Genomic DNA, 23,130 nt, shown 5'->3' on the forward strand with positions numbered 1-23,130 from the left:
AGCAGCCCGGCGCGAGTCCGCCCCGCCGCTGCGGCCGGCGCGGGGGCCCCATGTGAGGCGGGAGCCCGGCTGCGGGACCCGGGGCCGCGACCGCCGGCTCCGCCTCCGCCTCCTCCTCCCCACGAGCGCCCGCCCACAGCGCCGGGGCGGGAACCGGCCGGGAGCCGCCCCTCGCCGCCAGCCAATCGGCGTCAGGAGAAGTGTGATGGACAGTGTCTGTCGACCAATGGGAAAAGGAAACCGGGCGGAGGGATTCGCGGGCAGTCCGCGTGAATACCCCTTTCCAATTGGTCGTGAGCGCTTGAGCGACACTCCATCTGACCAATCACAGCAGCGACAACAACTCCCCGAGAGACGCGCGGGAGGCAGCGGCAGGAAGACGAGGGGGCGTTGCTATGGGCGCCTCGCTCTCATTGGTCAGCTCCTGAGGGCGGGTTATAAATAAGAGAATCAGCCAGTAAGAGCGCGGGGCGCGCAGTGATGGGCGGGCGGGACAGCCAATCACCGTGTGTCTTTAGCGGCGGTGGCTGAAGCTGTCAGTGGGGAGGGCGCTCGGATGTCCCGAGTCTGGTCCCGGTCCCGGTCCCGCTCCCAGTCCCAGTCCCGGTCCCGGCCCCCGCCCCATCCTTGAGCCCGCGGTGACCGCAGCTGGGCTCCACGGTGGCGGCCCTGCTGTTACTGCCTCTCCCTCCCCGTGCCCCGCTCGGTTTCCCTCAGGGCCCGTCCCTTCCTCTGGTCTCCTCCCGTTCTTCCCATCCGCCTTTCCCCTCTCCCGGTGTCGGTCCCACGGCTCGGCCCCCCCGGTCCCGCCTGGAACGTGTTTAATTCAGCCGAGCTATTGCGGGGGCTCGGCTGCCAAGATGAAACAAGCCTGGGGTTTCTCACATGAAAACTGCTATTTTTCAAATTATCGCTTATCCCCTTGCAGGCAGGCTGTAACAGGTATGGAAAAAGACACCTTTCTTCCTGCTGCGACGCGCTGCCAGACTCCAAGTATCCGTTCCAAAGCACGGCAGGACTAAAACCTCTCATTAAACATTTGTGAGGGGGATTTGGTTTTGGTTTACATTGGCCAGAGGCTGATTTTTTCCCTGACCTCATCTTTGGCAGAGGCTGAGCTACTTTTACTGAAAGTCTTCAACAAACGAAGTTCATTTACTATACAGTCATGGATAGAATGACCAAAGCCCAAACAGTTAAAAACCAGAGGAGTTGTAAATAAAAAGGGTCTTGGGCAAGAATGTGTCACTCAGCTTTGCCATACCATAATAAAAGTAAGTTTTCTCATTATCATTCATCATTAATTTTACATCTAGTCTTTTCAGTGTGGTCGAAAATGTGCTTGAGGGAGTTTGATGTTGGACGCATTAGCACCAGCTCTAAATACTGAACAGAGACTTTTCCTTACAGTTGGATTAAAATCTCTCTATTCTGCAATTCTTGATTAAATTTAGTCTCAGAATTTCAGTCAAGAGTCAACAGTGAAACTTTCCCCATATGTTTAACTACAAAAGCTGATATCATCTTTGCACAGGTAACAGATTAAAAGTACTTTGTGTGGGGACAAAAAATGTCTTGTTTTCTTAATTTCCTTCACAGGAAATTTTCCCACACTCACAAATGTTAAATATCAACCACCTGCAAACAATTATTGTAACGACAGCTCGAACACAGGGTGCAGCAAAGCTTTAGTAATTAAGCCATGAAAAATGATTATTGTATCCATCATATTTTAAAGAGTGACAAAGCAGATGGAACTACCCAGATCCATGAGTCTCTTTTCTTTATATTGAAGCAGAATTAAGTCTCAGAAAAAGGGGTTTTAGAAAGATTTTTTCTTTAGAACTTTTTTTTAAATTAAATTTCAATGCTTTATATTTTGCTGGGATTTACCTCAGCAAGATTTTGTGAGGTCAGCTCTGGGACATCCCGGGGTCCTTCGCCATGTCAGGGTCCAGCGATCCCTGCGACTTTGTTCCCCGTTTAAAACCCCAGTATCTCCCAGTTCCCCGGTATCCCGGTCCCTGCTGGTTTGGGTGCTGTTAGCTGGCTTTAAGATGACATCTGGTGGTAGGTTTTGATTACCGCTCTTTTTAGGGACTCAGCCCAGAACTACGCAAAGGAATTACCGTTCCCCTGTTTCCCATCAAAAATTTACCTCCTTTTTGTTTCCCAAGCAAGATGCGTGTAATTCCTGCTTTTGGGCTGCGAATATCCAGGAATGAGCACTAATCCCGCAGTCTGGGGCAAAGTAACATCATGGAAACCCACCAGAGAAGTGCAGGAAAGCTGAACCTCGGCTGGAAACACCCGCATTGTGTCCCATGGGTGAGGTCCGGGTCTGAGAGGGCAATAAACCACCTTATGAGCCCTCATCTCCACGGCAAGTCCCGCTTTTGAAAGCAAAAAAGGTCGGGCAGTGCTGCAGCACTTTGTGTGGCTGAGTCCCCGTCCCCTCTCGCAGAAGCACCGGGGCAAATCCACAGCCTTGGAACCTGCAGGAGACAGAGACTTCTGCAGCCTCCCTCTGCTTCCTAGCGAGAGGAAAATGAACTCCGCATTGTCAGACTCATCAAAGACTCATCCAAGGCAAAGCCTGGCAGATGTCGCAGCGCTCCCGGTGGTGCCGATCTCCTCTCCATCCCAGCCTGTAAATCCTGTGCTCAGGGTGGGTATTCATTCATTCATTCCCTCTCCAGGCTGCTCCACGCGAAGATCGGCCACTCCAACAAGCAGCTCTGTGCCTTTGCAGCTTGCACCTCTCTCCTCCAGAAGGATCACTTTGGCTTTTTTAATGTAACTGCTTTGGCAAAGGAGCAGCGGAGGGCTGGTTTTACACCAAACCACTCTCGGCTGGACATAAAAACAGACAGGAGAAGTTGGGTGAGAGCAGGCAGAAGGGGGAATTCCCTTCCTCCGGGGTCTGGAAATGCCCCGGAGGAGAGAAGTTTGGGAGATTTCTCCTTCCCCAGAAGACAGCTGATGCAGTGAATTCACGTAAATTTGCCCCCACTGCAGCAGAGCAGCTGTTTTCCCCAGCAGAGGTTCCGTGGGCTCCAAAATTAAACAAGTGTCACACGACAGGGATTGTCTCTCTTCCCTCTCAAGGGACCAAGACAGTGGTTTGACCTCACAGTATTGTGATGAGATTGGGCATTTTAGTGATTTAACCCAATAAATACTTTAGGTCATGAAACCTTTCAAGAAAAACCATCTTTGGATAGGATTGATCAAATTCTGCTCTGATTTACTCCCGTGGAGAACTGAAATCATGTCACAGGAGCTGAAAGAGAGAGTCCCCATGGGAATTCCAGGAGTTTGCTGTTGATTAATGCCAATATAGGTCCTTTTCTAACTCCTGTCCTAGGTGGACATTTAACAGAACACCCATGAAAAAATGATGCCTTTAGGTTTTCAGTCACACACCAAACCCCTAGATTTGGAAAACCATTTTAATGGGTTCCCTGTGAGGAACATTCTCCTACACATGCCTCCCTCAGCCAGCCTTGCAGGTGGCCTTTGCAGAACAGGGACAAGTTTGCTTGTGGGCAAGAGGGCATTTCCTGCTGCTCTGAGCAGGGGAAGGCACAGCTGGGGCTGTGCTCTGCCCCTTGCCCCTTGTCTTGGCATGCCCACGCTCCTGGCAGCAGGGAGGGCTCCGTGGGGGCAGCCTGCACGCTGTCCTCTGCACAAGGATGAACCTGCCTGCCCAAGTGGGTTATTAACAATTCTGTTAATTGGTGGCCAGTGTGTCCTTGTGCTCAAAGCCGTGCTGCCATGTCAGCCCAAACCCACCAGCACACGTCTCTGCACCTGGCAGCTATGGGAATGTCAGAGCATCTTCCGTGTTACTCCTCCAGGAGGCTGGGCAGAGCCCAAGCAGGGGGCTGGCACAGCACCAGACACCCTGCCTCAGGAACTGGAAGGGGGTGTTCCAGGGCAGATGGGTTTGTCCAAACTGACAGCTCCTGTGCTGGCACTGGTGCTGCAGTCTTGTGCTCCCCTGCCTGCCCATCATGGCCATCTGCTGCCTTGGCTGCAATGCAGAGCCTGCCCACCCTGGCACGGTGCTGTGGCATGGCTGTCACCAAGCTCCTGGCAGTTCCCTGGCTGTGTGACCAGCTGGCTCCCCTGCTCTGAGGAGCTCCCAGCCAGGAGGCCGTGCAAACACTGGGACAACGAGCCAGGACTGACCCCGTGCCACTGTGCCTTGCTTCAGCCCTGGGCAGAGCCCTTCCCACCATGCTCCAGGTTTTAGGAGCATTTAGGTTTCCCAGATCCTTGGGATCTGAGGAGCAAAGGGTGAGACCCCAATACTCAGAGCAGGCCTGGGACACGGCTTCTCTCAGCAGCATCTGAACTTTTGAGATGTCTGAATACCAGTCTTGTAGGGGAAAACCTTAAACATCTGACAAAGCTGCATTAGCTTTGTATTCACCCACCAAAGTGCAGAAATACAGATTTGCACTATCTTGGACCATGGTATGCTAAAAGAGGCCACACAGTCCTGTGAACATCAAGGCCAACAGGCCAATGGCCATCAGTCCCACCTCTCCTGCCTCACGCTGAGGCACAAAAGGGATTCTGCATTGCCTGGTGTGCTGTCCTCACTCCCCAGCTAAGGCAGGCTATCTCTGGGATGAAAGCACAGCTTTTTGTGTCCTCAGGCTGCACAGCAGCCTCTCCTCCTCTGGTTATGCTCCTCACACTTGCACTCACTCCTTATCTCTGCAGATACAAGAGTGAAGAGACTTTTCCCTTTTGTGGTCCTGAAATTGGAGACCTCTGCAACCACAGGGCTCTTCAGCTTGTCCCCCCCACCAGCCACCCCAGGCTTGGGCAGCTTTAGCTCTGCCCCTGCTTTCTCCAGCCCTTTTTGCAGAACTGTAGGACCTACAAGTATCCAGATGCTACCAGATCCCTGCTCAGCTCTCGGAGAGATCCCACTCCCTGATCAGCCTGCCCCCAGATACATTTAGGTTTCCCAGATTCTTAATTTTCCCTGACTCCCTGAGCCAGTAGAGTCACAGTGTTAATTGTTCCTTGCCCAAAATGAGTGTCCAACTCTTATGCTTTGCTGTCTGATCCACGGTTTTTTGGGATTTTTTTTTCAGTTTTGTTCTTCCTTTCTTCCTTTGCTGGGCTACCAAGCTGTGGAGAGCTCTTGGCACAGAAGATGAGTCAGGACAGATATGCAGAGGGAAGAAGATGATATTCCAGCCTTGAAATCAGGTTCACTGCCTGCGTCATTGTTATTAAAAATAGATGAATGGCAGTGCTCCTCGCATTGGAGGAGAGACACAGGAGATGTAATATCCTGGGCTGCTGAGCAAATGCTCCCTCTGTCTGCCTGCAAGTCCCCCAGTGGCATCTTCTGCTCTTTGATAGATTCTCTTTTCTTGGCTCTGACTTGTGGGATTTAATTTGCCTTTCATAAAAAAACCCAAACTGGTTTAACATTTCAGCTTTGGGAGGGGGAATGACTCACTCAATGATTAGCTCTTCTGCTCCAGTCAGTTGACTTCCAGCTTCCTTGAGAATTGAAAATCCCTACAAGTGCCAAGTTGTCTTCCTTTGAGAGCAGGCCCTCTCCTTGTTCTGTACCAAAGAGCTTCTGGAGGATGAAAGCAGCTGTCTAGGGATGATACCTGGCCCTGTCTACCCCAGGACCACCCTAATCATGCCCCCTCCCCTCAAGGGGACAGGCTGGGATCTGCTGGGCTCTGCAAGGCCAGGCTGAGATGTGCACCAGTTGTGCCCCCAGTGCAGAGGGGAGAGAGGCCAAAGCACAAGACATGGGATGATTTACATGAGCCCAGAGCTCTGGTGAACCACCCACCTGCCCAGAGGCATCCCTGTGCTCAGGACTCCAGCCTGCTGGGCTGGTGAGACAGGTGATCACCCTTCAGATTTTGTGGGGCTGCAGGTGATGGTGGCAGCGAGGCCAAAGCTCTGCCCACTCGGGGGGCACATCCTGTGTCATACCCTGGGCTGGGGGGCACAGCCCAAGGACTGAGTTTACTTGTCTTTCCCAGGGCCAGCACTTCCACCCCTCCTGCCTGTGCCCTCACTTCCCCTCAGCTCTTTTGCTGCCACTATTTTCTATTCACTTATTTTCTATGATCCACTTCTTCCTATTAAATTACTATTACCAACATTATCATCTCTGGTCTGCTCCAGGACTTGGCTGGCAGCCAGGAAAAAAAGCATGGGAGCTGAATAGAGCCACTGCAAGAGGGAGGTGTGACAGTGGCAGAAGTTGATGTTGTGGTTTTTGAGCACAAAACTTTCTTTCAAAAGTCATTCTAAGTCCTCAGCTCTCAGTGCTACCCAGAGCTGTCTGATCCAGACACTGCTGGGGCTTGCAAGGGTGTTTTCAGTCTTACTCAAGAACAAGCCAAGAGCCTACACAGACATGGGGGCTGCTGCCTGCTGTCTAAGGGGAATGGTTTTGCTTATTCCATGAAAAAGTAGCTATGTACCAGTGGGACGTTAGAGTTCCCCTTCTTTTTGCTCCCTTCTCCAGGGTGGGACATCGACATCGGTAGTGTCATCTTAAAGACATTATCACACAGATGCTGTCCCTTTTCTTGCTCTCAATTGCTCCTTCCTTGCAATGGGGAGCCAAAGGTACCTCATTAGTGTGTTAATAATAACCCTGACGAGTGCGGAGATCAGCTAAATAATAGCAGTGACCTGCAGGGGGTCTCATCTGCCCAGATTTATGGTGCTGCTCACCAACCCCTCTGAGGACTGCCAGCCCCCTTCCTCCTTGTCCCCCAGCTGTTGGAAACACCCCGTGCAGTGTCTATGTGCTTAATTAAAGCAGAGGGACCGGTAACCTTGACGACTGCGAGCCACCCTCTGTAAGCCAGCCGAGGTGGATATTGTGGTTTTGGCGTCTCCAGGGAGAGGCCAGAGCAGAGAAGTGAGCCAAGCACACAGGCACTGGATGCACTCATGAGCCGTGGGCACAGCCAGCAGTGCCAGTGTCCCCTGGAGCTCGTGCCCTGCTCAGGGGTGGGTGCCTGGGGACATGCCCTGGTCCCTCGCTGGTGAGATGTGGCCCCTGCTCGGGTGATGCACAGTGCAGCACTGAGGGACCCAGCTATCTGGAGAAAAGGAGGCTTTGGTCTGTTGGGTAGCCCTGCAAGCTCTGTGGGTAGTAAAAACTCCTATGACCAACTCCATAGATGTAAATATGCTTAAAAGGATTCCCCTTAGAACTGGGACTTTTGTACAAGCACAATTACCTCTGCCAGAAAATGGTACAGCTAGTTTTCCTGGCAGTAAGGAGCGAGCAACTAGAAACACATTTCCCATGAGGGGCTAAGATTGAATTTTACTTTTTCTTATAAAGCTGGTAAAAGGCATGATGAGTTCTGCATCAGATCAACTCTCTTCTACCTCAGAACTGAGAGCAGGAGCTACCAAGCAGCTCCATATTGAAAAAAAAGGAGGCAAAACCTCTTGGGTTTATACCCATTTCTACTTTCCTCCTCTGTCCCCTGCAGGCACAGGGATCTGGGAGAAGGGGACCCATGATCCCATCTCTGCCAAAGCAGCCTGAGAGAGGATCAGCACAGACCCTCATCAGCCATGACATGGGGCCCCCTTCTTCAGAAACACTGCCCAGAAGAGAGCAGTCAGACTTCCCGAAGGATGGCTCAGCCTGGAAGTGCCTGGATGAGGCTGGCCAGCCCTCCAGCGGCTGGAAGGGATGTGAAACCAGGGGATGTCCCAGGGGCTGCAGGATGCCCGGAGGAACCAGCCATGGCACATTGAGCACCCGGCTGAGCCCTGGCCAGGGCAGCTACCCAGGGGTGCTTGGAGCACCTCTGCACCCAGCTGTGCCCACAGACCCAGGCACCCTGAAAGTGCCCGGAGGCCCCAAGATGATGTCCCCCGTTGGGCTCATCTGCTGTTCCCACCCCTGCATGGAGCAGAAGTGGGGTGTCAAGCTCATCTGGGGCTGCCAAGAGCAGATTAGGAGGTGGTGAGATCCTCATCTAGGGTCACTTGAACCACTGGCTATGGGGTGATGAGGTGGTGCAAACCTGGGCTAAGGATTCCCAGAACAAAGGCGGGACTGGGGGTGTCCTGTCCGAACCAGGAGTGCCGGGGACCAACTGGCGATGCCGGGGACGGTGCGAACCGAACCGAGGGTGCCGGGGACCGAACCGGGACTGGGCCGAGAGCGCGCTGTCCCACACGGGGATGTGGGGCACCGGGTGGGCAGCTGCCCCCTCCCCGCTCCTCCGGGGCCGGGCTGCACCACGTGCCGCCCGGCTCCGCCTCGCCGCCGCCTGCTGCCTGCTCTGCGCCCTGCCAGGTACCGGGACGACCGCCGAGGGGTGCCGGGGCGGGGGGGCTGACCGAGGGGTCCCGCCGGTCTCGCCGCGGCGGGGAGCGCAGCGCCGGGACAGCCGTCGGGGCAGCGCCGGGAGCCGGGCTCCTCCGCCCGCTGGTGGGGCTGCGGGACAAGGGTCTGGAGAGCCCCCACCCAGGGCTCCCCCTCCGCGGAGCAGCTCCCCGGGCTGCCCCCCGAAATCGGGCGAAATGCCCACGGACCCGGGCGCCGTCTCCCCGGCGTTCCCGCAGGTGAGGCGGCCCGAGGATGCTCGGGGGGGTCCCGGGTGCGCCCCGCGCTCCGAGCGGCAGCGCGGCCGCCGGTCCCGGCCTTGCCCATACAAGGCAGCTGCCGGCAGCGCGGCTCCCGCCGGCGGAGCCAGCCGGGCTCGCCTCCCGCCCGGCGGGATCCCGAGGGGATGCGCGGAGGGGGGCGGCGGTCCTGGAGGCGCTCGCCCTCCGGCATCCGGCCCTGCGAGCCTCCCGCCGGCAGCTCGGGGTGCCTCCGAGCCGCCGCTGAGCTTCCCCCCGAGGGAAGCCCGGACAAAGCCCGAACTCTGCCGCCTCCCGCAGCACGACGGGACGAGGGCCCCGTGCCTGCGGGGAGAGGGGCAGGACGGATGGAGCTGCTCGGGACGGAGCAGGAGCCAGAGCCCGGCCCCAGGCAGACTCCCGGGCCGTGTTTGGGCTCTGCTCTGGGATCAACACGTCCCCACGTGGGCAGACGCGGTGTGCGGCGTGGCGCTGACAGCCCCGTCCGCGACAGCACCGAGCCTTGCCGCGCGGCTGGAGCGTGCCCCACTCGGGGGGCTGTCACCTTCGCCGTGACCCTGGTAGTGACAAAGGCTCTGTGCAGTTCAGGGACTTGCCTGGGGCACAGAAAGCAAAGCGTGTTTCTTCTTCTTTGTGGTTGAGAAAAACCCTTGGCCAGTCCCTGGTCAGATCCCAGCGCCGTGACGGCAGCAATAGAGACTAGTGGGTGACACACAGAAACTCAGTTTATAATAACTAATTAGGACTCGGAAAACCCTAGAATAGATGCCTGTGGGGCTGAGCCCCAGCAGCGAGAGCAGCACTCAGGATGAGGTTTTGGGTGCCGGATGCGGCTGGGTTTGAGGCTGAGCCCTGGGAGCGGTCCCAAACCAGCGCCCTTTATGTGGGCGAGCTGCGCTCCCCACACGAGAGTGGCTGTGCTGCGATGGGCTGCGGGGAGGTGACCGGCCACTGGCAAAGCAAGGATTCAGGATTTCCATCGCCGAAAGGAGGAGGAGCTCTGAGCTGCCGGGGGCTGTGTCCTGGATCCGTGTCTCACACTCTGGGCACACTGGGAAACCCCAGGGAGCCCCTTGCCCCAGCTGGCTCATAGGAACCTTCTTGCTGCAAAGTCCGAGACTCAAACTGACAGAATGTACCAGAAATTAAGATTGCGCTGAGTTTTTCCTGGGATCTTTGTTGCTTAGTGCCCCAATCCAAGATTCTTCACAGTCTCAGGAAATGGTACCTATGCAGCTGACCTGGCCCTTGCCCTCATAACTTTTCAATCCCAACTGTGGTTGAAAGACCAGATGTTTTGTGAAAATAGAAAATAAATGGAAGAGATGCTGCCAATAACAAAATGCCCCTTAGCAAGCATAACCCATAATAAAACACCAGAAAATCTCAGCAGGACAGTGGTGGGAGAAAGGAACAGTTTGCCCAGAGATTAGCCCCAAACTCAGCAGTCCCAGACAAATTTGTCCAAAACTGGGCTTGTCCTAGCTCCGTGAGCTACTCTCTGCACTGCTCCCAGCACAGATTCCCTTTGCTCCTGCTGTCTGGCAGTGCCTGCTCCCACTCCCCTCTGGGTTTGCAGCAGGGGCTCAGGCTGCTGCTCTCCTGTGCTCTGCCCACCCCGGCCTCTGAATGCAGCCTTTCTTCACAGCCTGCGGAAATCCACTTCCTCCAGCACCATCAGCCTTACAAATAAAACCCCGAGTAATTTTGGTCTGGGCATTTTTCTGCCTCTCCCTCCCGTGCCGAGCTGCCTTGCAAGCACTGAGAGCAGAGCAGGGCTGGGAGCAGCACGAGCACATGGAGCCCTGTCTGTGGGCACCACCGGGGCCATGCACACAAGCAGGCAGTGTGTCTGCCTCAAGGTCCCACTGACGATTTTCCGTGATTTTTTTCCCTTTGTTTGCCCAGGGCAAGGACAAGTGGGTGGACTTGGCCCCACCCTGACAGGCCAGCTCCAGCTCTGCTGCACCCAGACCTGAGCCACAGCTTGGTCCTCTCCTCTGGGTGTTTCCTCCAGCTGTGTGACCCTGCACTCCCAGCCCAACCTTTCATGTCATGCCATCACTCTTTGATGCCATCTCTACACATGATTTTCCCTCAGCCCCAGGGGCAGGGTGGGCCTTTCTCCCTGCTACCCTTTTAAGAAGGCTTGACCTGCTGGGCAGAGGCAAAACACTCACCTCCTCCAGCTCCCTTGGCTCCATCCCTCCAGACAAAGGGGAGCAGGGATGATCTAAAGTACAGAAGCCCCTATCCTTCCTTCCTTTCCACCTAGACCCTCTGGGTGGGCAGACACAGTTCTTGCTGCAGGGTTTTCCATTGGTCTGTGATCATCCCCACAAAGCTCTCTGGGGCAGCTTCCATAGGGCTCAGTGCCACTGAGGTCTAGGGTTACATCCTGAGCCCTGTAGGGCTGCCCAGGGCAGGGCAGGATGCATCCCCCAAGCCTCAGCCCATGGAACCAGCGGTTACAGTGCTGGAAGGACCTGGGGCTGCTCAGGGCTGGGCAGGCTTCCTGATGTCCAAACTCCCCCCAGTTCATGGCACACTGCACTGGAGAGTAGGCTCCCTGCTGACACGGGGCTGCTATTAAGGCAACTGGCTTATTAATTTCTCCTAATGATGTGAATGCTTCCTCCACTGCAGCTGTGACTCCTGAGGTAAGCAGGGCCCGGCTGTCTGATGCCAGAGCTCCCTGCTGTTGCTGTATTACTGGGGTTACACAACCCCAGAGAAGGGCAGGCTTCCCAGGCCGTGCATGCCATGGGTGTGCCCAGCAGCTTCTGGGTGAAGGAGTCTTCACCACTGCTCAGTCCCCTACTGAGGAACAAAACCAGACAGCATGGGAGTCTCCCAGGCACCTTCCTGCCAAGCAAGGTGCTCCATAGCTGTATGTGGCCCGTGGAAAATAACTGGCTGCTCTGACAGTGGTGGCTGAGCAAGGCAGCCTGCTCCCCCTTTTCCCTGCCACAGATATTTGGGAGAAGCCCCCTCACCTCTAAATGGGGGATCAGTGATAAAGCTTCCTGCAAACCTGTAGGAAAGAAGTTTTTTTGTATTTCTCTCCCCTGGCTGGGTGAGGAGGGTCTCATGTGGCAGGGCCAGGCAAAGGGTGACAGGCAAAGGTGCTGTTCCTGCAGGCAGTGATCAGGCTGGTGCTGCCCCACTACTGTGTGCTCTGGGCTGTGCTGTTTCTGGGTTTTCCTAGTACTGAAGTACCTGTGCTTGGCATTTGTGGTGCTGTTTCCAGGGCTGCTCATCCCTGTTCCTGCAGCTCTTGCTTGCCCTGCTCTGCCATGCCACCATTGGCTGGTTGTCCTGGTTGTCCTGGTTCCCAATGCAGTGCCATCTGTTGAGGTGGTAGCACTGCCTACCTTTTTGTCTCCCTGTGGCTGGGATCTGCAGATCCCTGAGGAGTCATCTCCCTGCCTGCCTGGGCAGGCTGGCTGCTGGGCTGTCCCTGCCCAGTGCCACACTCATCAGCACCCCGTATCTAATCTGCCCCCGTCTCGTGCTCTGCTCGTGGCCACCTGCCTTCCCAGTCAGGAGAGCTGGTTTCTATTCCTGTCCCTTAGCTCAGCCCTTGCTTTGCAGCGTGCCTGGCCTGGCAGCTCTCCAGGGGCTGAGTGGGTGCTCAGCACCCCCAGTTCAGCATCCCCACTTTTGGTGCCTGCAGAGCAGCTCGCAGAGGCCACGAGGGGTGCAATGAATTAAACTGCTGCCATGAAGAGCTTCACGTGGTCCCCAAGCAGCCTACAAGGTTGGATGCCTGCCTACGCCTCCCGCCTGGACTCCTGGAGCAGAGGGAGTCTGTCCAGCCTCTCTCAGCCAGGATGGGGATGGGGACAGTCTGGGCATCAGCCCTGGCAGGGAGAGCACTGGAGCCTGTGGCAAATGCAGCCCTCTGGCACCCTGCCTCCATCGAGGTCCTGCAGGGTATCCAATGGAGCTGAGCTTACAAAGCAGCTGCCCCTTGAACTGGATCCTGTCTCTGAGCTTGCTTCACCACCATGAGGGTGTTTGCTCCACAGCATCCCTGCGTGCATCTGGCACCTTCCTGAAGGGTTCCAGAAATCTCTTCTGCTGCTTATTTGGTTTTTTTATTATTGTTATTCCAGGAAAAGAGATCAGGCTCAGCAAGTATCTAATCAGGAGCTATTCCAGTGCTGCTTTTAAATGCAATGAAGAGCCTTGGTTTTAAATCTCACTATATGGTTTTATTTGCATTTATACTCAAGCCTTTTTTCCTTGAAGAGATTTGTCTAATTACTGTTGGTTGGTAACCATAAAATGTAATAACTGGCAACAAAAGATAATTTCTACACTTAATGCAGTATTTGCTAAGCAATAAGATATAACTGCTTTGATACATACAGGTTATAGTTTATGCTTTTACTTTTTAAACATTGTATTTTTCCATTTTACTAGGTTGTTTGCGAGTGGAGCTGTTACACTTAAATGGAAATTGAATTCATTTAGTGCACCAAAATAGCATTGTAGGAGAGTTTGGGTGCCTTTTCAATGAATCAGAGCAGTGGTTTGACATGCATTCTGTAGGAAGCTGATTTAAGTGAGGTGCTATCCTCAGACAGTGACAGCCTGTGCAGGAGGATGCATCAACACCAGGGAGTCCTGCTCCCATGGGCACTTCCTCTGAAATCCTGGGGGAATCCTTCTCATCTTTGTGCTTAGCTCTCACCTGGGACTCTGTGCACTTTTTCCAGTGGGGGCTGCGGGCTGCAGCCTGCTGCCCTGCTCTCTCCCCCAGTCCCCAGGAGCCAGCCTGCCGTGGGCTTCCTCGCCTTCATCTCGTCCTAAAAGGGATTTTTAAAGTGTTCATGTCTATGGATTGGAGCCAGGTTGGTGTTGGCCTTTGGGGAGCTCAGGCTGCTGTCCTGTCCGACAGGAAGGAGGGTGCAGAGGATGCTGCTGAGAGAGGCAGGAGGGTTGTGGCAGAAGCTTGTTGAGGGGCTTGTCCAGCTGAGGCCCTGCTCTATGTTATTGTTTTGTTCTGCTGTGGCAGAGGATGGAGACCACCACGGTCCCTACTCTGTGACTACCCTGGCACAGCAGTGACTCTGTGCTGTTTGTGCAAACCTTGCTCAGCCCCTCGCCTGGCCCCAGCCCTGAATCCTGGGCAGGGAGCACAAGGCAGGAATGGCCCCGTTTCCTACAGAGCTGGCTTCCTTCACTCCTCTCTGTTTTGGCATTATTTTACCATGTCTGTTCTGGGGTTTGGGTTGATACATGGAGGTCCCTCAGTGTTGTCAGACAATGCTGGAGAGGGGTCGAAGCTGTGGGCTGATGTTCAGAGCCCTCCCTTCCCTCAAGAAGCTGGGAGTAGTGTTTCCCACCCTTGTCCAAGGCAGGGGCTGGTTCTTGGCTGGCTGCATCCCTCCTCCCCTGGGAGCACTCTCTTCCTTTGCCCCTCTTGTTTCCCAGACAGAGGTCACTGCAGTCAGCACAGTCTGATGGGAGCTGCTGCTCCAAATCCACCAGCCCTGCCCTAATGTGGTCTGGGATCTCTGGTTCTCACCAGCACGGGCTGAGCCTGGAGGGTTAGCACAGACACAGGGCAGGAGTGGGGCTGTAGCCAGGGGACCAGCTCTGCTTTGCAGGCTGAAATATAACCAAAGCAAGCTTACCCTTGGTCCCCTATCAGGGAAGCAGATATTCTTATGGTCAGAGGTCATGCTTACAGATCCTGAGACAGTCGTAGCTGCTCTGTTATGGATTCAAGGGTGAGTGCACCTTTACCAGCTGTCCTGGGATGCTGCAATTATCAGGTCTTGGAGAAGCAGGGAAAAGGTGAAGCATTCACACTAACTCTTTCCATTTGCATCTGAAACAAGGACATATTTCCCTCTTGTCTCCTGAAGCTGGTGAGGGCGATGCCTTAGGCAGTACAACCACTGCTTTCCTGGCATGTGGTACAGGAAGCAGAGCTTCTCCAGGAAAACTCCAGAGGAACGAGTTCTGACCTGCATCTCCATAGGTAACTGATAAACAGCTAAAACCATCAGCACCCAGTGACTGGGGCAGCAACAACTGCGCTGGAGCTGGGGATTTCCCGACCTGTGGGGTACCAAGCTCCACAGGAGCTGGACCCCTGAGGATCCCAGCCCGTGCGGGGTTTGCTGGGTCTGCCCCGGCACAGGCACAGGCAGAGTGCTCTGCTCTCCCCTCTGTACAGTAGGTTGCCCTTTTGGATGGATGATAAAACTGGCAAACAAAGCTGTGGCATTGCAGCAAGGCCCTTTGGAGGAGTGGTTTTATTTTAAACTGAAGTCAAACTCGGGTGCTTGTACATTTTAACACCTACGGCTCACAAGGAACAAGTTGCACCTCTGGTGGATTTCCCCAGGTGCTTTGCTTGGTCACTGTGTGCTGGCTTTCCTGTGCCCTTACCCCTCAGGAGCTGACAGATGGGTGATGGGAATCTTTTGTCTGCCTGTCCCCGGGTCATCAGGATTTACTCAGTCCTTTGTTTCCTTGGCCATTCTAAGGCTCTTGCCTTCCCAGCATCATCTCTTAATGTCTTGAATTTTTAGAATGTTAGTCTGGATTAGGCTCTCCTTTGTTTCCTGAGCTGGGTGTGCTGGGCTGGGCTGAGCTGGATGACTTGCTAATTGAGGTGCCATCAACACTTGCCATAGTCCCTTGTTCTTCACCTGCTAATTTAAAATCTCTTCTGCAATTCTCTACAAACCAGGTTTTTCACACCACAGTGCTTTTACACCAGATCGGCCCATCTAGCCGGGAATAATTTTCTTTCACAGTGATGGACACTAGATAATTTTGTGGGAAGAAGCCAAGTGGCTTTTTGGAGAGAAGAGCTTAGGGAAATGCCAGTTCCACTGCTCTCCATTTGCAGACAGCAGGAAGCTGTGCGTGCAGCGGGGTGGGGGAGCAGCTTGTCCCCACAAGCCCTCCTGTCCCACAGCACCTCGTGGCAGGGATGCCAGTTCCTGGCATGCGGGGAGGTGTCCTGGTGTGTAGGGCCGAGACTCATCTGCCTTCCCTCTGACTTTCCTTTTGTGCATAAAATCACCCATTTCCCCCCAAAGTTCAGGGTACCTGGGTTCTGCGGATCCATCAGAAATTCAAACTGGGTTCTGCAATGAACTTTACAGCTTGAGGTTGGTAGAGACATTAGGATCCATTTCTCCTAAAGACCCTCACCCATGGAGCTGCTTGTAAAGACATTAGCACCCATCTTGCCTATCACTTTTCTAGTCAGAAACTGGCATGATGGCTGCAGAGCTGCTCAGGCCTTTGTGCAGGACAGCTCTCCACAAATCTTTCCTCTGCATGACTCAAGTCACGACGTGCCACCCCACGAGAGGCTGTCCCAGACACAGGCCAGCTATTCAGAGCAGCACATAGCCAGGCTTGCCACTGGCCAGGCACCTGGCCACCACCTTTCCTGTTTACCCCGTGGTGACAGCACATCTCTGTCTCTGGAGGAGCAGGAGCAGGTACTGGGGTGTTTACTGAGCAAGCATCCACCAGTGCCGAGCCAGCATCCGGAGCTGCTGGGATCCCACCCCGTGCTCAACAGCAGTGCTGTGTGTTTAGGGCTGGAAATTGTCACTTGAATACCTGGGCCTTTTGGTGCCTGGTCCCAGGAGACCCAGCACTCAGCTCTTTTCCTTCCAGGTGTATTGGCGTATCCTACACCTGAGCTCCATGGCAGAGCAGCTCACTTTATTTGGGAGCATCTTCTGGCCATGCACGTCTGGATCCAGGCAAGCCAAAGGGAGCATCACTTAGGCCTTTGGTCTTCGTGTTCAAGTTGCCCCAGCTGGGGTTCCCCGTGAGAGCTCTTTCTCTGAATGTGCTGAGCAGGGCTGTGCATCCCTGCGGGAGCCCTCCTGGGACTGGGGCCCCGGGCCGGGGAAGCACAGCTCCATCAGGCTGCTCCAGGGCTTTGCATTCTCCAGCTGGTCAGGGTACTGCAAAGGTCTTGAGAGAGCCATGTATTGTGTCTTTTTTTAGGGCCTGTTAAATGCTGTAGCTAGAGAAGAACTCTGATAACTCTATCTGTTCTGAAGAGCTTTTAAAAACTGCTGAAAACAGTATAAGAATGGGCTGCTTTGCTGGTGGATGAGTGTTTCTTGCTGATAGCATCTGCTTTGGATGCTTCTTCACTGTGGAGAGAAGGGGCATGATGATGGATTTGCTTCATCACCTTTATTTTTTTCTGTAATTAGCTCATCAGTCCTCTGTGGCTTGGATAGAAACTTTTAACAGAAATTGTCATAATATTGACCATGAGACATTTTTAAATTGGTGAGTCCATCCTGATGTGGCTACATTTCTCTCTTTTCTTCCTGTTTATACTCTGAAAAACCCTCACAGGATCTGTGTTTATGAACAGGCAGTGTAAGAGCCTTTTGGTTTTCCTCCTCCTGCATGCTGTCAGATGCTGTCTAGCAGCTGTGGATCTGGGGGGGATCCTTGCTTGCCACAGGTTCCCTTCAGGGAAGCTGCCCCTTTTTGATGAGCGAGAGGCTGAGTAGCTCCCTATTTCTATGACAACAGTTGTATTTCATGGTGGTGATGTGTTCATAAATATCTCACGAAGGCAGCTCCCAAAGCACACCCCAGCCCTGTTAGCTGTAGTACTCTTGCTACCCATTTCACCTTTCCCTCCAGCAGAATCCCACACTACTGCTAAGGTGGCTCACAATATGTGCTTTGCCTTTGCTATCCACAGTCTTTTTAAATATCACTTCTCTCTGCTTCATTGGGCCAGAGGAGCTAGAGTCTTCTTCCACATTTTCCTCACTTGTATTTTTTCAGCACCACTTTTGACTCTTTCTCAATGACCCAAAGAAGACTTATCTAAATTTCTTACAGAATCAGTTCTCAGGTGATACTTTTAACAAACCCAAATCCTCTGAAAATGTTTAAAAGTTGCTCAAGGAGACAGGAGGGTAAAGAAAAAGTCCCCTAGAACAGGTTCCTGCCTCAAAAACAGAGGACAGAGGAGCTGTTTGAATCCCTTTCCCAAGTGTGAACCTGTGCTGGATTTGGAATTAAGGGGATAGAGAAGTTCCATTTCTCCCCTTCCCCTCTGTTTCTCCTCTCACTGTGGGATCGCTGACAAACCTCTCTGTTCCACAGCAGAGGGTCAGAAGACAGCAGAGGCCTTGGTGTCACCGTCACCTTTTCCTAGCACAGCGCTAACCTCGCTTCGGCCACGGGAAGCCTCTGACTTCAGCCCAGTGCCTACTGCCATTCCTCAGACCAGCCTGGAGAAAAACCTGACTGCTGCAACACCCAGTGCCACGGGGGCCCATCCTGCAGAGGTGGATGATGCCTTCATCCCCACCACCCCCATGGCAAGCTCCAAGCCAGAGAGACTGCAGGCTTCTACCACTGCCAGTCCTGGGGACATCACAGCTACACGTCCTGAGCATGACAACATGAGCTTGTCACTCAACAGCAGCGCTGAAATCCCCTCTCCTACCTTGACTGCCAGCACTCTGGAGGAAAACCAGCCCAGCCATGAAGCCACAGAGCCTTTCAGCACAACTGGAGAAACGGATGATGCCAGCAGTGCAGCCCCCACGCCTCCTCTGAGCACTGTGCCAGGTGAGGTTTTGCCTTTACTGCCTGTGCACAAGGTCCTGCCTCAAGGATGCACAACCTGAAGTGTCTGAGCACTCTTCTGCTAACTGGAGAGAGGGAGAAGAAGGGAGTGAGACACTAAGCAGAGCCAGTTCAGTGCAACTTATTTGCAGAGCTGTTAGTTCAGCATCCTCTTTGGAAACATCATTAATTTTGGTATTAATTCTGCTGGCTGCTTTCTGATTGATTGTGTGCAGAGACATCCTTCATAGATCTAATCTGAAACAACATGCCTTAGCAGCACTGCCCAGCTGGGCCTTTCTGGCATCAGGGTTGGGGGCTCAATGGGAGCCTCCCTGGAGAAGCACACCCTCCCTTAACACAAAACATGGGGATGGGCAGGCACAAGTGGCAGCTCATCCATCCCTGGGCAACCACAGGAAACCCTACCCTACCTTCAGATCTCTCTGGGCAGCAAGGGGACTGGCTATAGGGTCTGCAATCCCAATTTTGTCCATCTTGGGGCCTGCCAGGCTGTCACACACCCCTAATGCAAGGCAGATACTGATTGATCACTGATTTACTTGGTGTTCATGCACAAGTGCATTGTTTTCCCTGGCTTGTGTCACATGGTCCTGCTGTTCACAGCCTCAGGGGGTGCTACTACCCAGTGTCTTGCTCTGGGGTGATCCTCAGCTGTGTGTAAAGTTGTTTAAGCTTGTCTGCTTGTCCTTTGTCCACAAGGATAGGCCTTGTGGGCCCAGCTGAGGTTGGCTGACATTGCAGATTGGCACATATGAAAACTGAGAGGACTTTCTAAGCACTGTGGGTTATAGTGTGGCTCAGCTATGGCTGTGCTAAAAGCTCTGCTTGTTTTCCAAACGGTTGACATTAAGCTGGCTATTCCTATTGTCCCAGCAGTCTTTCTTACAGTCTTGTCAAGTCCCACAGAACAGTGTGCTTGCACTGGACCCTTTGAAATAACTGCTTGTTCCTATTTTGCAGCAACAACTAACAGGTCTCACTCAGGGCTTTTTGATGGGCAGACCCTGAGGCCCACAGCAGCAAGGTCTGAAACCAAGCCAGGAACGAGCCCTGTGGGTGCCACAGAGGAGAGCACTGTGGAGCTCAGAACTTCCTCTGCTCCCATCTCCATTGTAAGGAGCACATCCTTTGCTACTGCCTCCAGTGCTGTGACGGTGACACCCCTCGTGACCAGCTCCACGTCTGCCAGCACAGCTGCCATCCCCACCAGCACGCCTGCACTGGCACAGTCACTGGAGCCCAGGCATGAGAAGACTTCTGTGCTGGATGTTGGTGATGATGACAATTCAGGTAAATGCTGTGCTTTTAATGGGCTGCCCAGGGAGGTGGTGGAGTCACCATCCCTGGAGGTGTTTAAGGAAAGACTGGACGTGGCACTCAATGCCATGGTCTGGTTGACAAGATGGTGTTAGGCCATAGGTTGGACTGATAATCACAGAGGCCTTTTCCAGCCTAAGAGATTCTGTCATTGTTTTGTACCTGTTCTCACAAAGCATGGCAAAGGGCTGGAGCTACCTCAAATTGCCTCTTGGTTGTACTGAGCAGAACCAGTAACGACAAAGCTTTGCTGTTCCAGCCCTTTAAGGCTCTCCCTTGGTCTCCTTGCAGAGCTACCCAATCTGGCTGGTAAGGCGAGGGCTGACCCCCTGGTAATCACTGTGATCTCTGTCTTCATTGTCATGGTGGGCATCCTGGGCCTGGTGGGCTTCCTGCGATACCGCCAGCACAACAACCGCATGGAGTTCCGGCGGCTGCAGGACCTGCCCATGGTGAGTCCTGCCTTCAGCCCAGCCCCCTGTGGGCTGCTCCACTGACTGCTTTGCAGTTCTCCTTCATTAGCAATGCTTTGGGTATTTGCAGCAGCACCAATGCTGATCACACACTCCTGTTCCTCCTTAGGTCCCTCTCCTTCCATCCAAGGTTTGAGTCAAGACAGCAAGTCTCAAGGCTGGGCACTAAAGAAGCTCTCTGCCTTCCCCTCACTGCAGGGGAATGCTGAGAGGTTAGAGAGAGGAAGGAGAGCTCCATCCAGGCTTGTCCTGAAATGACACCTTCCTAACCTCTCCTCCTGTTTTCTCATATATTTGCTTTGTAACTATGACAAAGCAGATTTTATGCTCTGTTCCAGGGAGGTTGTCTGTTTGTCTGTCTGTCTGTCTGTGTTTGACCCTTTGGGAATATAAAAATATATGAGGGTTCCAGAGGCTGGTCTAGCTCTGGGGAAGCTGCATATAACTCCCTGAACTTTCCAGAACAGAGGAGTACTGCAGCTAAGCAAGCAAGCTGATGCTGTTTCAAGCTGAGTGGAGTTTTCAACAGCCAGAGTTTTCCACATCCCTGCAGCAGGCAGGCAGTTCCTGCACACACCTCTTCTCTCCAAATGCTGCAGCAGGAGGGAGACTGACAATCCAAAGATCCAGGAACTGCACAGTGACAGCGTTTAGGTGGATGACTGGGCACATGGCCACACTGTGAGCTGTGGCTGAGGAGGCTGTGCTGCCTGCACAGCAGTCTCCCAGGCTGGGACCATGATACCACCGTGCAGACATCTCATTAAAGCACCCTCTTCTCTGCTTCTAGGATGACATGATGGAGGACACCCCTCTCTCCCTCTACAGCTACTAGGCAACCAGGCTGTCTACTGCCCAGAGGAAAAGGCCTTGAGGACTTGGTCCCAGAGGATCTGCTGAGGAATGAGGGGCTGTGATTTGCACACAACTGAAAGATCCTTTTCAGATGGTTTTTGGTTTTAGATGTTTTAAATAGTTCAGTGTTGAAGTTTCTATGCGACGAATCAGAGCCCAAGTCTGACCCTTTTCTCCAGGCTCTCCTCAAAACACTGCCCTGAAGAGGTGTCTCCTCCTTTTAGTGTGGCAGCCAATTAGCCAAGACAACCTTTGCCATGGTGTTCTGCATGGATCTCTTCTGTTGATCTTGGTGGCTGCTGCCTTCAGAGGTGGTGGGGAGGTGTTTCAGACTAGGGCTCTTAACACTGGTGGTGTCAGCACCATGCCAGCAAAGGAGACTGCTGTTTTCTGAGGAAGCCAAGGATGTGGAAATCAGTTTTCTTGGGCTCCCTCTTGTTCTGTATTTTTAAGGTTGCTTGTTTTGGGGGTTTTCTTGCACTTTTTTTTTGTTCTTGTTTCAGCTTTAGTCCCAGGATTGGCATTACCCATCCTGACACACCTACAGGAGGATAAAAGACTACTCTGCTTCCTTCCTAGTTGCATACCTTTTCTCTTCAACCAGAGAAAAGAGTTTTGTGGCCACTGGAGAAGTGCCCCTGCTACTTGATGTTGCTTTGAAGTTGCTGGGAGGAAATTGAACATAATGTTAGCTTAACCGAGCTTGATAGGACTCAGTCTATTGCCAATTAGACACACTAATTTGGTCTCACCAAAATTAGGAAACCGTGTCTCCTACACTTGATGCTTTTGGCATATGTGCAAACTCCTTTCCCAGGCTCAGTAAATGCTTTAATCAATTTCCCTGCCTGGGCTAACACAAGCCTTTCCTCAGGTACCTCCCGTTTTGCTTCTAGCATCTGGTTGCTGGAAGTTGTTGTACAAAGCTGGTGCTTTGCTCTCCCTCCTGTGCTATGCAAGGTCAGAGCTCCTCTACTTTCTGATGTTGGTCTTTTGAGCCAGTTGGTGTCTTGTCACGAGGACAGATCCTGGATGTAGGTGCCTTCCTCCCCTTCCCTTTCTTGGTGTTATGCTGATTAGATTCTGCACTTTTGCTTCAAAATATCACTGCTGTAGACTGCATCCAAGGCTCTTGAGGCCTCTCAAGGAAACCCATAGACCAGAGCCTCTGAGTGTAAATCAGAGGAGCTTTTGGTGCCCTTGCCTCAGAAAGACTGGAGTGTGTGTGACATGACAGTCTTCATGTAATTACACCTGCTCCTGTTTTCTGACTCACATTTGACTGCAGGAAAATAGAAACACATGCCTTCTCTAGAGTGGTTGATTTTTGACTAAGCCAGTTGCTCCCTCAGGATACAGCAAGGGCTAGAGTTCATCTGCCACATTGCTCTACAAGCCTCAGTTTCTCCTCTCCTTTCAGCAGCAACATCACTGAACCCTACAAAGGACAGATACCAGGCCTCACTTGCAAAAGTACCTTTTTTAGTTCTCTTCCCAGTGCTGTTATTGATTGTCATAGCAGGGAAAGGGGACATTCCCCATCAGCTGAGCTCAAGTTACCTGGAAAGCCCAAAGGTGGAGCAGAAGGGGTCTGGCTCAAATAGATGAACTGGGTAAGGCAGCAGCTCCTCCTGCCTGTGCTGCTGCTTCCAGAGTGGCTGAAAATGGCTGCAGTGCAGCTGGGCTTCAGTTTGGCCTTCCATCTGTGTATTGATGCCCAGTGAAATTGGGAAGAGGGTTGGTTCTCTCCTATGATTGCATGAGAACTAAAGAGCAATTGTCACAACTCCAAGGCTTTTGTATCAAGCATTGTCTGCACAGAGTGATCTCCCTAGCTACAGACTTGTTTCCCCTGCCGGAGGGCAGGGTGCTGCTGGTTTGCGGCACAAAGTTGGCAAGTTAGTGGTGGAAAATAGAACTCCATCCTGGCTGGAACTGGTGCAGGCTGGCATATCTGGGAAGTGTGTCTGCACACAATCAAAAGGGCAGAGGCTGGTTGTTCTGGTTTCCCATGCATCGCTGTGCAGGGGAAAGGGGTGAGGAAAAACTCGCCCAACACCAAAGTGCAACTTTGTTTGTAAAATATGTTCATAGTGGATTTTTGTTTTCTGCAATAAAGTTACAAATGCCAAAAGTGTCTCAGTCCTCATATTTTCATTGCAAGCATCTAACTAAAAAGCTTTTATAGATCACAATGAATCCTGTGATAGATAAACAGCAGCAGTTTGGGGCACAAAGACTC

At 53.1% G+C, this 23,130-nt stretch overlaps 2 protein-coding genes across 2 annotated transcripts in view; one reads left to right on the top strand and one right to left on the bottom strand.

Moving 5' to 3' along the window:
* TESK2 (testis associated actin remodelling kinase 2) overlaps positions 1 to 23,130 on the bottom strand; it is a 103,696-nt gene that overhangs the window by 74,358 nt on the left and 6,208 nt on the right. The gene's annotated exons all lie outside the window — the stretch shown is intronic.
* LOC120503345 lies at positions 1,945 to 23,025 on the top strand. The gene is made up of 8 exons (XM_039711818.1): positions 1,945 to 2,012; positions 2,700 to 2,883; positions 7,515 to 7,953; positions 8,114 to 8,332; positions 17,752 to 18,222; positions 19,204 to 19,533; positions 19,852 to 20,012; positions 20,824 to 23,025. The coding sequence occupies exons 1-8, from the start codon at positions 1,945 to 1,947 to the stop codon at positions 20,866 to 20,868; spliced, it is 1,917 nt and encodes a 638-aa protein (XP_039567752.1). The 3' UTR covers positions 20,869 to 23,025.

The sequence above is a fragment of the Passer montanus genome, unplaced genomic scaffold, assembly GCF_014805655.1.
Source record: "Passer montanus isolate IOZ18808 unplaced genomic scaffold, ASM1480565v1 scaffold25, whole genome shotgun sequence".
In the NCBI taxonomy this organism is placed as follows: Eukaryota; Metazoa; Chordata; class Aves; order Passeriformes; family Passeridae; genus Passer; species Passer montanus.